Raw genomic sequence first — 14,275 nt, 5'->3', positions numbered from 1 at the left:
AGAAAAAAAAAAACAACAAAAGTAAGGTACAGAGTTAAACCTACTCTCTAAGAGCAGCATTTCCAACAGGAGGCTGGGAGAAAGTTATACATTTGACATGGACTTTATCGTTCTCTTTTGATGAAGATGATGCGACTACTTGCAATATGGCAAGGGTCGCAAGCACAGCTACCTGAAAATATGAGCAAGAAAATGACACCCATAAAACAATAAATAGCAGGCCCAATAATATATATATATATATAGAGAGAGAGAGAGAGACGCATGACTTTATTGTAACAAAAATTAGAAGTAAAAAATAGAAGGCCCATCATACTTACAGCACCACCAAGCGAATGCCCACAAAGCACAAGCTTTTTGTTCCTTCTTTGTGCAAGCCTATACAATTCAAGTGCAGGTATTCCCTTTGCACGAGCTAAAAATCCCTAAAAACAAAATAGATAAGTTAAAATTGGGTGTTCATTGATCGAAGTTAACTCAGCAACAAAGACCAAATAATTGCTTACAAACAAACAACTATTGAACTTACCCTATGTGCAGCTGGTCTTGACTTATTCTTATTTGGGAAATTAAGTCCCACTTTTAGTGTCCTCTCAGGATTTTCTCGGATTGTTTGGGCATCAATTTGATCATTTTGAATACCCTCCTGCACTTCAACATCTTCTGCAACATCCTCATGAAATATAGCTCCCTGTAGTATATTTGCATCGGTGATAACATCCCTACAATGATAAGAAAAGACATTTTATGGCAAATAGTACAGAAGTTTCTGTGTTATTGAGTCGATGACTGTGCTTACTTGTACTGCTTCGTTCCAATAAAAGAAGCAAACAAAGTGTCACCTGCTTCTGCTAATAAATACCTGCAACATTTGGAACTTTACAAGAATAAATACAGACAACACAATTGAGTGATAATTATATGATATAGTTTCTCCACATTGGGGAAGTGGCCATCTGCTCGAATCCCAGCAGGACTCTCCCAGCTTACTTCAAAAGATAAAATTTAATACAATTATCCTTCAAAATGCAAGATTAAAAGCCAAAATGCGCAGAATTTTAAATGATTATACATAATGATACAAAGTTACAAGTAAATTAGCATATGAAAGAAATGAACATAGAAGATGTTAAAACCAGGGTTACCGGAAGTGCATGATCATGCATAATTTCTGCATTTTAGATACATATTTTTATGCATGATTTGTCGAAAAAATGAATTAAGAACCCATTCTTGTCAATATTTTTCGAGAAATTGCTTTAAAATTGAAAATGAGAAAAAAAATGCCGATTGTGTTTAGGAGTCTTTGATTCATATTTTAATTAGTTTAGGATTGAGTATTTTTGAAAATTAGTTTTTAGCAAGGAAGTTTTTTGGAATTAGTAGAAAATTAAACGTAGTTTTTAGAAAAATCGTGTTGCCCTAGATGTTTAGTATAAAAATAATTTTTTGACAGAGAGGGGGCGTCCTCCCCTTGGGGAAAACGCCAGCCTCCTCTCTCCCTCTCCTCTTCATTTCTTCCATCTTTTGTTTCGTTCGATCACCAATTCTCCCCCGATTCTTCTCTTCTTTGATCTTTATTTCATCATACTTCAGATCTTTGCTTTCGCCGGTGCCTCTTGCCCTGTCGTCGGAGTGTGTGTTCAACCACGAGAGAGGCTGATTCTTCTTTTCAACCCCTCCAGCGGAAGCGGACGCAAGGTACGTTTCTTCTTCCCCATCTCTTTGATTAGTTTAGATTAATTTCATACATCATAGTTCATTTTTAGCATCATTATTTCATATAGAATAATCTGATTTTTATATTCTCATTTTCTGCATAGTAAGTTAGATTAGATGCATAGTAAATAATTTTGCTTGTTTGGTTCTAGTTTAACCTTTTTTTTTTTGAAAACGTAGCAAAACTTGTTATCTTTGGCCAGACAACCATTCTGCGTGATTAGCAATAGTAATGCAGGATTGGTTGGACCCGTGCATGTCAATAAAACACAGTTTGATCACTTCAACGTTTTCACGCAAGAATGACCTGAACAGATTGATCTTGATTTGTAGACATGTGCAATAACTGATATGGTAACGAAGACTTGCATGTTTCAGCCAGGATTTCTTGATTTATTCAATATGTTTCGCAAGTCGGTTTGATTTGTGAAAATGCCATTAGACCAGCGTGAAGGCCGGTTTCACGCAGATCTGAATCTGCGTTATATTTTTTTTAGCAGACGCTGCCACCTTAAATTTTTTTTTTTTGGTCGGCGTAGCTCGTTATTCAGAACCAGATCGTGCGTGATTAACACTGGTTAATTCCTTTCGACCAACAGAGTTTATCCCAGCTGCATTAGTAATCTGTTCTTTTTAGAACTTTTAATAGTTTCAAATTTTTTTAAGTCTTGTCGGTAAGTAGGTAGTTAGACTGATTTCACGTTCTCATGGTTAATTAGTTAATTTATTATTTCTGTGTTGGGTAATTGGATTTGTTTTCAGTCTTGATTATTTGGTTAGATCAGAACTTTTACTTTTATGTTTTGTAGTTAGGCACTTAGTTGGTTTTATGTTTGTCTTAGTTATTTCGTTGCTTGAGGATTCCTTAGTAGTAGTGATTCAATGTTTTTTTATTTATACATAGTTAGATTGCTTTTAATGTCATAATTAGTGGGTTATGTATTCATATATTTTTTCGTAAGTGCATAGTTCATTTAACGTTTTAGCTTTAGTTAATTATTTTCAGTCCATTAGTTAGATTAGACTTCTTTTACTAGTTGACGATACTCATTAGTTAGATTGTTTAATGTTAGGTTGTTAAGTTAGTATTTCATAATTAGTCCGTTTAGACGTGTTTGGTTTGTCTGATATTTATTTAGTTAAAACTTGTTTTAGTTTGTTTTGTAATTAGTTAGCATTTGTTAATTTGTTACAAAGTAGTTAGATTGTTAGATATAATTAGTTGACTTTTAATACTTGTTTCTAATATAACTAACATTAGTTTAGGTGTAGTTTTTTTTTTGTCTTTTTTTGTGTTTTGCAGAGAAGCGTTGTGAAATAAGATGCCTTATAAGTGGAGAAAGAGTACTTTGGTGCCTCTATATAAGAATAAGGGTGATATACAAGATTGCACAAACTATCGTGGTATAAAACTCATAAGTCATACTATGAAACTTTGGGAGAGGGTGATTGAGTCTAGGTTGAGGAAGGTTGTCATGATATCGGAGAATCAATTTTTTTTTATGCCTGAAAGATCAACTATGGAAGCTATACATCTTCTTAGACAACTTATTGAGAGAAATAGAGAGAGGAACAAAGATTTGCATATGGTTTTTATTGATTTGAAGAAGGCATACGATAGTGTACCTAGGGACGTTCTCTGGTGGACAATGATGAAGAAAGGGTGTTTCTCTCAAGTACATTAGTATAATTAAGGATATGTATGAAGGAATAGTAACCAATGTCCGCACTTGTGGAGGGGTGACAACCAATTTTCCTATAACGGTTGGGTTACATCAAGGATATGCTTTAAGCCCTTTCCTATTTGCTATAGTGATGAATGAGCTTACGAGATTAATTCAAGAAAATGTGTTGTAGTGTATGTTGTTTGCTGATGATATTGTTTTGATTGATGAGTCTAGAACTGGGGTTAATGCTAAGTTAGAATTATGGAGACAGACATTGGAAGCAAGAGGTTTTAAGTTGAGTAAGAATAAGACAAAATATATGGAATGTCGGTTTAGTAAGCAACGAAGTAGTGATGGGAGTGTAGTGAAGCTTGGTGAGCAAGAAATACCGGTGGATGATTGTTTCAAATATTTAGGATCTATCATTCAAAAGTATGGAGAAATTGATGGAGATGTAAATCATAGGATAAAGGTTGGGTGGATGAAATGGAAAAGTGCAACTGGAGTGTTGTACGATCGTAGAGTGCCATTGCGGTTGAAGGAAAAGTTTTATAGGATGACTATCAGGCCCGCTTTACTATATGGTACGAAATGTTGGGCTGCCAAGAGACATCATATTCAAAAAATGAGTGTAGCTGAGATGCGTATGCTTAGATGGATGTGTGGAAATACAATAAAAGATAAGATTCGGAACGAGGAGATACGTAAGAAGGTAGGCGTTGCACCCATTGAAAATAAGATGAGAGAGAATCGTTTACGGTGGTTTGGACATATTCGGCGAAGGCCTAATGATGCTCCAGTTAGAAGGATGGAGAAATGGGAAAATATATTAGTTAAAAGAGGTCGGGGTAGGCCTAGGAAGACTTGAAGGGAAATGATAGGAAAGGATATGAATGCTTTGAACCTCACCGAGGACATGGCATTGGATAGAAACGATTGGAGGAGAAGGATTCATGTGGAAGACCCAAAATGATTTTTTTTGTTGGTTCATATCACCGACCCCTATTGTTTTGGGATGAAGGCGTAGTTGTTGTTGTTGTTGTTGTTGTTGTAGAGAAGCGTTGTGAAGAAAGGCCCTTCAAGCCCTTCAAAAGAGCCCTCAGAGGTCCCTCAAAAGTCCCCCAGAGAATGTAATGAAATATGCGGAAGAATCCAAGAATGCTAAAGCATTCACTATGTCCCACAGGGACAAATGCAACAAGCATAAGAGAGGAAATCCACTAAGGGATATATGAAGGGCCTTATAAAAAGGCTACACACATGAAAAATAATATCACTATTATTGAAGAGGAGCTCTCAAGAGCAATACAACATACAAGGGGGGTTCCCCCTATTTATAAGAAAAGGAGACCAAAGGGGCTCCCAATAGAGTCGTTGGGGGCCCCAACGACTCCATTATGGGGCCCCTTTTCGGTATCCAAAAATACATTTAAAAAATAAAAAACAGTGAAATAAAACAAGTACCCCTATTGGGTACTTGTGAAAAGACCATAATACCCATATCGGGTATTATGGTGAATATACATCTATATTTATATATATATATATATAGATGTATTATTACATATTATTACATATGTTTTAACACCCCCCCCCTCAAACTTTACGGGGGAATGACCGAAAGTTTGCCAAGAAGGAACAAGAAGCGAGGAGCAGGCAGGGCTTTGGTAAAGAAATCTGCAAGTTGATATTCTGAAGTGACATATGGCAGTGTAACTGTCCCACGAAGATATTCATCACGTACATAATGACAGTCCATTTCTATATGTTTAGTCCTCTCATGAAAGGTGTGGTTGCTGGCAATGTAGATGGCACTTTTGTTGTCGCAACAAAACTTCGAAGCACCGGTAATTTCGACTCCCATATCTTGAAGAAGACTTTGAAGCCACACAAGCTCCATTGTAGTAGTTGTCATAGCCCTGTATTCTGCTTCAGTAGAAGACAATGAGACTTTCTGTTGTTTCTTGCACCTCCAAGCAATTGGTGAATCTCTTAGAAAAACACAAAAGCCAGTAGTTGAGATTCGATCATTTGGGTTTCCTCCCCAGTCAGCATCAGTATAAGCCAGTAAGTCTAAAGAAGAGAGTAAGGATAGGAATAGCCCTTTAGTCAAAGTATTTTTGATGTATCGAATGATCCGGAGCACAGCACTCATATGCACAGATGTAGAAGCATGCTGAAATTGGCTTGCAGAGTGCACAGCATGAGCAATATCCGGCCTGGTGATAGTCAGATAGGTGAGGGAGCCTATGAGTTGCCTGTAGGGCGTAGGATCATCCAGCAGAACTCCATCCTCCAGTCGTAGTTTAGCATTGATAACCTCGGGAGTCTCCACCTTTTTGTCATCTGAAATCCCAGATTTGGAACATATGTCTGCAGCAAGCTTCATCTGTGACAATATATACCCTCGAGGAGAGTATGCTACTTCTATACCAAGAAAGTACCTGAGAAAACCCAGATCAGACATATCAAAATTATGTTTTAACATATTTTTAACATTAAGAATACCACTTTCATCATTGCCAGTGATGATCATATCATCAACATAAAGCAGAAGGATGATGATACTATTACCTGCACGTTTAACAAAAAGAGCAGTGTCAGTATAACATGAGCGAAATCCCAATTGTAACATGATAGCACTAAATCTATCATACCAAGCCTTAGGGGCTTGTTTAAGACCATATAAAGCTTTTAATAACCGAAGAGTTTGACCTTGGTTAACGCTAATTCCCGACGGAGGGTCCATATATACTTCTTCATTCAACTGACCATTAAGAAAGGCATTTTTAACATCTAATTGGAATATAGGCCATTTCTTAGATGATGCTACCGCTATTAAAGTTCTAACGCTTGTCATGCGAGCCACGGGAGCAAAAGTCTCCTCATAATCGATGTCATACTCTTGTGAGTATCCCTTAGCAACTAATCTAGCTTTATAACATTCTAGGGAACCATCACTTTTAGTTTTGACTTTGTAGACCCATCGACATCCTATAGCTTTCTTATTTGGAGGAAGGAGAACTATTTCCCAAGTTTTAGCCTTATTTAAGGCATCTAGTTCAACTTTCATTGCTTCAACCCAATGAGGTATATTTTTTGCTTGATTATAATGGGAAGGTTCATAGTAAGAATGCAAGGCTATTAGACAAGCTCTATAATTAGGTGAGAGAGTTTCATATGAGACAAACCTATTAGGTGGAATTGATGTTCTAGAGGAACGCCTAAGAGAGGTTTCTTCTAGAGGTTCATTAAGCCGCAAGAATTTTTCTAAAGCACTAATAGGTTGGGCTTCCTCACGCCGAGTGTAAACTTGGAGATTGTCACCATTAGTTGGTGATACATCACTATCATGAGAATCATGAGTATTTTCTAAAACTTTCGGATGACTCAAAGAGTCATCATTTGAATCTTCTAAAAGATCATTGATAAACATATAATCAATTTCATTTGGTTTTTCCAATATTTCAAATCCATTTTCATCTTCTAAAAAGGTCACATCTTTGGAGACAAATAATTTATTGTTTTTATGGTACAAGCATCTATAGCCCTTTTGATTTTCACCATATCCTAAAAATACACATTTTATTGCTTTAGGTGACAATTTATCTCTTTTATGTAAAAGAACAAAGCATTTACACCCAAAAATATGAAGACGATTGTAGTCGGGTGTCATATTGAAAAGTTTTTCATAAGGAGAGATATTGTTCAATTTTGAAGATGGCATCCTATTGATTAAATAGGTGGAGGTTAACACGGTTTCGGCCCAAAAACTTTTAGGAATATTTTTAGAAATGAGTAAAATATGTCTATGTTTTCTTTCCGCTAGATCGTTTTGTTGAGGAGTTCTTGGACAAGATTTTTTATGACAAATGCCATGTTGTTTTAGATATGATTGAAAATCATTTGATAAGTACTCTCCACCCGAATCGGATCTAAGAATGGATATTTGACTTTGAAATTGATTTTGAACTTTTGCATGAAATTCTTTAAAGAAGTTAAAAACTTCCGATTTAAAGTTAAGAAAATAAATCCATATATATCTAGTATAATCATCAATAAAAGTAACATAATACGAATAACCACCTTTGGATAGAACCGGAGATGGTCCCCAAACATCGGAATGCACCAATTCAAAAGGTCTTGTTGTCACAAAGGTTCTAATAGGAAAAGGAGTATACTTCATTTTTCCAAAAATGCAATCTTTGCAATTGATATCTTTTTCTTTACAAAACTTGTGTCCAAAAGGAAAAAGATACATTTTAGAGTAACTTGGATGTCCAAGCCTTTTATGCCAAGTTTCAATATTTTTGTCTTGGACATAAGTACAAAATGAGGTATTTGGAAGCATTAAGTTATCCATAAAATAAAGGTCTCCCTTCCTATGGCCTTGCCCAATCCGCTTCCCGAACCGAAGATCCTGCACAAAGCACCCTTGGGATGAGAAAGATATTTCACATCCATGGTCGGTTATTTGAGAAACGGAAAAGAGATTAAGATTTAATTTTGGAACTATTCTAACTTTTGGAACAAGGAAATTTTGAACATTTTTAGAATCAAGAGTTCCAACACCATTTATTTTGAGAAAAGTTCCATCGGCCGTAGAGACACAAGATATTTTTGAATTGGTGTGCACATTGGTTAATGCATTTTCATGAGGAGTCATGTGAAAAGAAGCTCTGGAATCTAAAATCCAAGAGTACGTACCGGGAGGTGATGATGAGGCAATGGCGGCACCGGAGGTGGAAGAAGTAGCCTTTAGAATTTGTTGGAGAGCCAAGGAAATTTGTCCAAGAGTATCTTTGAGATCCCCGTTCTTGCCGTCATCTTCTTTGGTGGATGATTCTTCAACGGAAGCTACCTTTGGCTTGAATGCTCCATTTAGCTTTGGGCAAACGGGTTTAATATGCCCCGGCTCATAACAATGATGACATATAATCATTTTTCTTCCACCACTCCCTTGCTTACCAAAATGAGGTGGTTTATAAGTTTTGACATGATTGTCGGGTTTAGATACGGCAAGAACTTCATCAATGCTTTTACCCATATTATGCCTAGTCTCTTCTTGAGTAATCTCGGCAATAGCCTCTTCTAAGGGAGGAAACGTAGATCTATGGAGAAGTGAGGATCTAACTTGTTCAAATTCGGGACGAAGCCCAAATAAAAATTGAAACAATCTATCTTGTTCCATTTGTTTTTGTCTTAATACCACATCCTCCATAGACACCCATTTAGGCTCTAAAAGAGCCAATTCATCCCACAAAGGATTTAGAGCACTATAATAGTCTTGTATGCTCATGTCACCTTGTTTTGTGGTTCTCACTTTTTCTTGCAAAAAATAAGCTCTTGCAAGATCGTTTTGGGTAAACATACCCTTCATAAAAAACCAAGCTTCATTTGCCCGGCGGAATTTTGCAATATTTGCACATACCTTAAGTTCAACATTATTCATAAACCATGCTAGGATTTTTGCATGGTTGCTCTCCCAATCTTCCATTTGGTGATGATAATCTTCAATAGCCTTGAGACGAGCATCGCCTTCAAGTGCTTTCTCTTGATCTTCTTCCATCTTTGTGAGCTTAAGTTGGGGTTCCGGAACGGTTCCCATTACATACCCCCAAAGCTTCTTGCCTTTGAGATTATTCTTCATTGCGGATGCCCACATCATGTAATTTTTCCCATTGAGCTTGAATGATAGATCGATCTTGACTTCCATTGCTATAAAATGGAGACGCGAGAAAAAAAGGAAGTAGAGAGATACACGATTTTACCTTAGAAGATCGTATGGCTCTGATACCATGTAATGAAATATGCGGAAGAATCCAAGAATGCTAAAGCATTCACTATGTCCCACACGGACAAATGCAACAAGCATAAGAGAGGAAATCCACTAAGGAATATACGAAGGGCCTTATAAAAAGGCTACACACATGAAAAATAATATCACTATTATTGAAGAGGAGCTCTCAAGAGCAATACAACACACAAGGGGGGTTCCCCCTATTTATAAGAAAAGGAGACCAAAGGGGCTCCCAATAGAGTCGTTGGGAGCCCCCAACGGTCACAATTGTGACCGTTGGGGGCCCCAACGACTCCATTGTGGGGGCCCTTTTCAGTATCCAAAAATACATTTAAAAAATAAAAAATAAAAAACAGTAAAATAAAAGAAATAAAACAAGTACCCCTATTGGGTACTTGTGAAAAGACCATAATACCCCTATCGGGTATTATGGTGAATATACATCTATATTTATATATATAGATGTATTATTACATATTATTACATATGTTTTAACAGAGAACCCTCAAAAATGTAAAGTAGTGAATGCAAGATATTTAAACATCAAATACCAATAGCTCCTGGATTCATCTGAAGCAGTGACATTGCAAGGGACTAGATCACAAGCAACAAGACCCCTTCTTTTTCTTTTTTTTTAATTTTAGCATCATTTATTTTAAGTTGGTTTATAATAAGGCATGTTTATTATTTTTTGAGCCCTCTGCAAAAGGGTAACTAATTGTAATTAGTTAGTTATTTTTATTTTTAAGGCAATAAAGACTGCATTTCTGTAAAATACAAAGTTTTTCATTATGTTCCCTGAGTTCGACCCGGACCTCACCCTAGTGTGAGCCGGTTTTTATTATTTGGTGTCTGGCTTCACAAAATGTTTTATCAAAAATATACTTTTAAAAATCTTTTTCATAAAACTTACACCAAATTTTTGGCGCCGTTGCTGAGGAACGACGATCAACAAACGAGTATTCATTTTATTGCCTCTTGGTTGTTCATGTTTTATTTAGGATTATCAATTTCCTTTCTGCAAATTCTTCATGTTTCTTACTATAGTCTTTAAGAACCTGGATTCTTTCTTCTACTTCAAGAATCTTTATTTCTCCTTTTTCCACCAAGGTAATCTTTGGTTCCGGTTCCGGTTCTGGTTCTGGTTCCGGTTCCGATTCCAGTATAGATCATTGGACATATCCCCAAAGCCCCTTACCCATGATGTGAGCTTCCATATTGCCAGTCCAAACATGATAATTTGAACCATTGAGTTTGAACCCAAGAGAGAAATGAGTCTTTTTCCTCCATTTGTAAAGAAAATAGAGTGAGAGAATTCTTACCACCAATGGGTCTTTATGGTATATATTGTAAGAAGTTTCCACGCCGAAATTCAAGAGAAAGGTAGGTGCACGACTTTTGAGGCACACGGCAAAAATGTAGCACACAATCCTCTTCAATAATAACCTTGATCTGATACCATGTGAAAGTGTCTTCAAAAGAGACACTATGATCAAGACACTTAGTTCTTGATGAATGAAGTGTTCACGAAGGCACAATAAGAACACTTAGAACACTTGTGCACAAAGGCACCACCCACAATGGCTCACAAATGCACAAAGCTTAAAAGAATATGGAAAACTTTATTGAACAATTAATGGGTTTGACTCAAAGCCTTATTAAAATACAAGAAGAGAGGCCCATATTTATAGGGCATTAAAAGAGCCTTGGAGGGGCTCCACATCTAGTCATTGGAGGGGCCCAACGACTAGAGTGTGGGCCCCCCCAAGGTACACAAAGTACAAAAAATAAAAAGAAAAAGAAAAAAAATGAAAAATAAATAAAATACAAACATATTCAAAATAAAAGAAAAGACTAAAATACCCCTACGGTTAATACAAAAGGATATATATATATATATAAGTAGATAGATACATGTACATATATATGAAATATATATGTATATGTATAATATATATATGTAGGATTACAAGTTATGGAATACAATTTAATGGTATTTAGTTTACTTTATACTGTATTTGGATATGGGTGGCCTATATATTAGATCCATATTCAAAATTAGGTAGCTTATCTGAATTAGGGAAATCTATCTTAACCAGAAAGCTTATCAAGTTTAGGAAGTTTGAGTTTATAAAAATGAGAATCCCTCATCTATAAATAGATGAGAGGTTGCAGGAGTTTAGAGTTTTTGGTGGAACAATTTCTAGATATTGCCTTTTTTGTTATTTTGTTTTTTAGACATTAATTTCCAATTATTTTAAGTTTATCTAGACATTAGTTTGTAATTTGTAGCTTGATTTTGACACGAAACTGCGGGTTTCAAGAATGATCTTCCTATGGCCCTGCATCAGAATCACACTTTAGATCAAAGTAGTTTTGATGTGAAAACATAATTTTTCAATCATTTAATTTTGGTGCATTATTGACCATTGATTTTTGAAACTCTTTAAAAAGTTGCTTATAACATGCAATGGGACAGTCTCAAGCATTTTTTTAACAAGAAAACTGTATAGACCATATCCGTATGGCTTGATTTGCAAAAAAATAAAGGAAAATATGAAAGAACTACTAGTTTCTACTAGAGAGTAGAGAGTACAGTACAGTCAAGGGTAGCCAATAGTAACCCTATAAATATCATATTTTTATTTATTATATGTATATAATATTTATTTATATATATATATATTATAGAAGAAAAACTAATAGAATACTCAAAAACGAGAGAGAGAGAGAAAGACCTCAGAAAACTTAATTAGGAACAACAACAACAACAACTACTACAACAACAACAACGTTTACGCCTTCATCCCAAAACAATTGGGGTCGGCGATATGAACCAAAAAAGAAAATCATTCTGGGTCTTCCACATGAATCCTTCTCCTCCAATCATTTCTATCCAATGCCATGTCCTCGGTGAGGTTCAAAGCATTCATATCCTTTCCTATCATCTCCATCCAAGTCTTCCTAGGCCTACCCCGACCTCTTTTAACTAATATATTTTCTCATTTCTCCATCCTTCTAACTGGAGCATCATTAGGCCTTCGCCGAATATGTCCAAACCACCGTAAACGATTCTCTCTCATCTTATTTTCAATGGGTGCCACGCCTACCTTCTTACGTATCTCTTCGTTCCGAATCTTATCTTTTATTGTACACTCATTTTTTTAATATGATGTCTCTTGGCAGCCCAACATTTTGTACCATATAGTAAAGCGGGCCTAATAGTCGTCCTATAAAACTTTTCTTTCAACCGCAATGGCATTCTACGATTGCACAACACTCCAGTTGCACTTTTCCATTTCATCCACCCAACCTTTATCCTATGATTTACATCTTCATCAATTTCTCCATACTTTTGAATGATAGATCCTAAATATTTGAAACAATCATCCACCGGTATTTCTTGCTCACCAAGCTTCACTACACTCCCATCACTACTTCGTTGCTTACTAAACCGACATTCCATATCAGGTCTAGTCACTATCACATATAGAAACTTCCCTACCAATGAGTGATAGCACCTGCTATCAACAGGTTTTGACCCCTCATCCAATAAATGAACTTTGTGATCCATGGGAATATTTGATGGTTTAGCTCCCAACATTCATGTCTCTTTTAATAAATCAAGAACATACTTTCGTTGAGACATAATTACACCCTCACTGCTCCTGGTCACTTCAATGCCCAGAAAGTATCTAAGGGAACCAAGGTCTTTTGTAACAAAATGTTTTTTAAGATGAGCCTTCGTAGCTGCAATATCTTTCATGTTATCTCTTGTAAGGATGATGTCATCCACATACACTACCATAACAACTATGCCTGAGTTAGTTTTCTTAATAAATAATGTGTGGTCTGACGCTGACCTATTAAAACCAAACTTTGACATCACCTCAAACAACTTTTGAAACCATGCACAAAGACTTTGCTTTAGACCATATATCGCCTTTCTTAATTTGCACACCTTCTGACACTCCCCCTCAACCTCGAATGCAAGGGGTTGTTGCATGTAGACGGTCTCAGACAGATCTCCATATAGGAATGCATTTTTCACATCTAGTTGACACAAACTCCATCCATGGTGAACAGCTACGGAGAGAACAAGACGAATGGTGCTCATCCGTGCTACGGGAGAAAATGTCTCAAAGAAATCAATACCATATGTCTGAGTATAACCTTTTGCTACTAACCGGGTTTTGTATCTTTCAATTAAACCATCTGAGTTGTACTTAATGATATATATTCATTTGCATCCAACAATGTCCGTATCCAATGGGGGATCAACAAGGTCTCATGTTTGTTGAGACAGTAAAGCATCCATTTCATCTTGCATAGCCTGCTTTCACCTGCTATCGCGTATTGCCTTTTGATAATTCAGGGGAATAGTTTCAACAAATAAGGCTGAAATAAATGCTTTCATCTAATTACCAATTCTGGCATGTGACACAAACTAAGACATAGGATATAAGGTACATTGTCGTGTCCCCTTTCGTAGAGCGATTGGCCTGTTATCAATAAGATAAATGTCATTGCTATCAGAAGCACTTACCTCAGGAGAAGAAGAAGATGGGGGCACTGGAGGAGGTGGAGCTCTACGCACATACACCAATAGAGGATTGTGAAACCGTGAGGTAGGAGAAGTTAGAGGAGGAGTTGGATTCGGTAATGGAGGCACCAATTCCAAGGGAAAAGGAGGAACAGGAAGAAGAAATGAGTCATCTTGATCAGCTTGCATCCTAGCACCAGTACTAGAATAATATGGAAGAGACTCCAAGAAAGATACATCTGCACTGACATACTCCCGACGAAAAATCGGATCATAACATTGATACCCCCTTTGATTTTTGGGATAGCCTATAAACATACACTTAGTGGCTTGAGTTGCTAATTTATCACGGTCAGGTCCGAGTCTGTGCACAAAACAAACGCACCCAAATACCTTGGGCGAAAGAGAGGAGAGGTACATTAGAATACAGGATTTGCAAAGGAATTTGGTCGTCCACGGATGATGAAGGCATGTGGTTGATCAAATAGCAAGTCGTGGTAACCGCATCACTCCAATATGAAGCAGGAACATTTGATTGAATCATAA

General features: G+C 36.5%; 1 protein-coding gene across 1 annotated transcript in view; it reads right to left on the bottom strand.

Moving 5' to 3' along the window:
- The window catches only part of LOC149842985 (uncharacterized), a 44,294-nt gene that overhangs the window by 18,807 nt on the left and 11,212 nt on the right, over positions 1-14,275 (bottom strand). Inside the window, exons 3-6 of the mRNA XM_090001656.1 lie at positions 800-862; positions 530-722; positions 321-425; positions 45-172 (exon numbers count right to left, since the gene is read on the bottom strand). Of these exons, the coding sequence (XP_089857782.1) occupies positions 45-172; positions 321-425; positions 530-722; positions 800-862 (489 nt within the window). The remainder of the gene's footprint in view (positions 1-44; positions 173-320; positions 426-529; positions 723-799; positions 863-14,275) is intronic.

This window comes from Nuphar pumila, chromosome 3 (genome assembly GCF_984573655.1).
Source record: "Nuphar pumila chromosome 3, dmNupPumi1.hap1.1, whole genome shotgun sequence".
NCBI classification, from domain to species: Eukaryota; Viridiplantae; Streptophyta; class Magnoliopsida; order Nymphaeales; family Nymphaeaceae; genus Nuphar; species Nuphar pumila.
The sequence above is the reverse complement of the archived record's forward strand: the minus strand, read 5'-3'. Positions and strand labels throughout refer to the sequence as shown.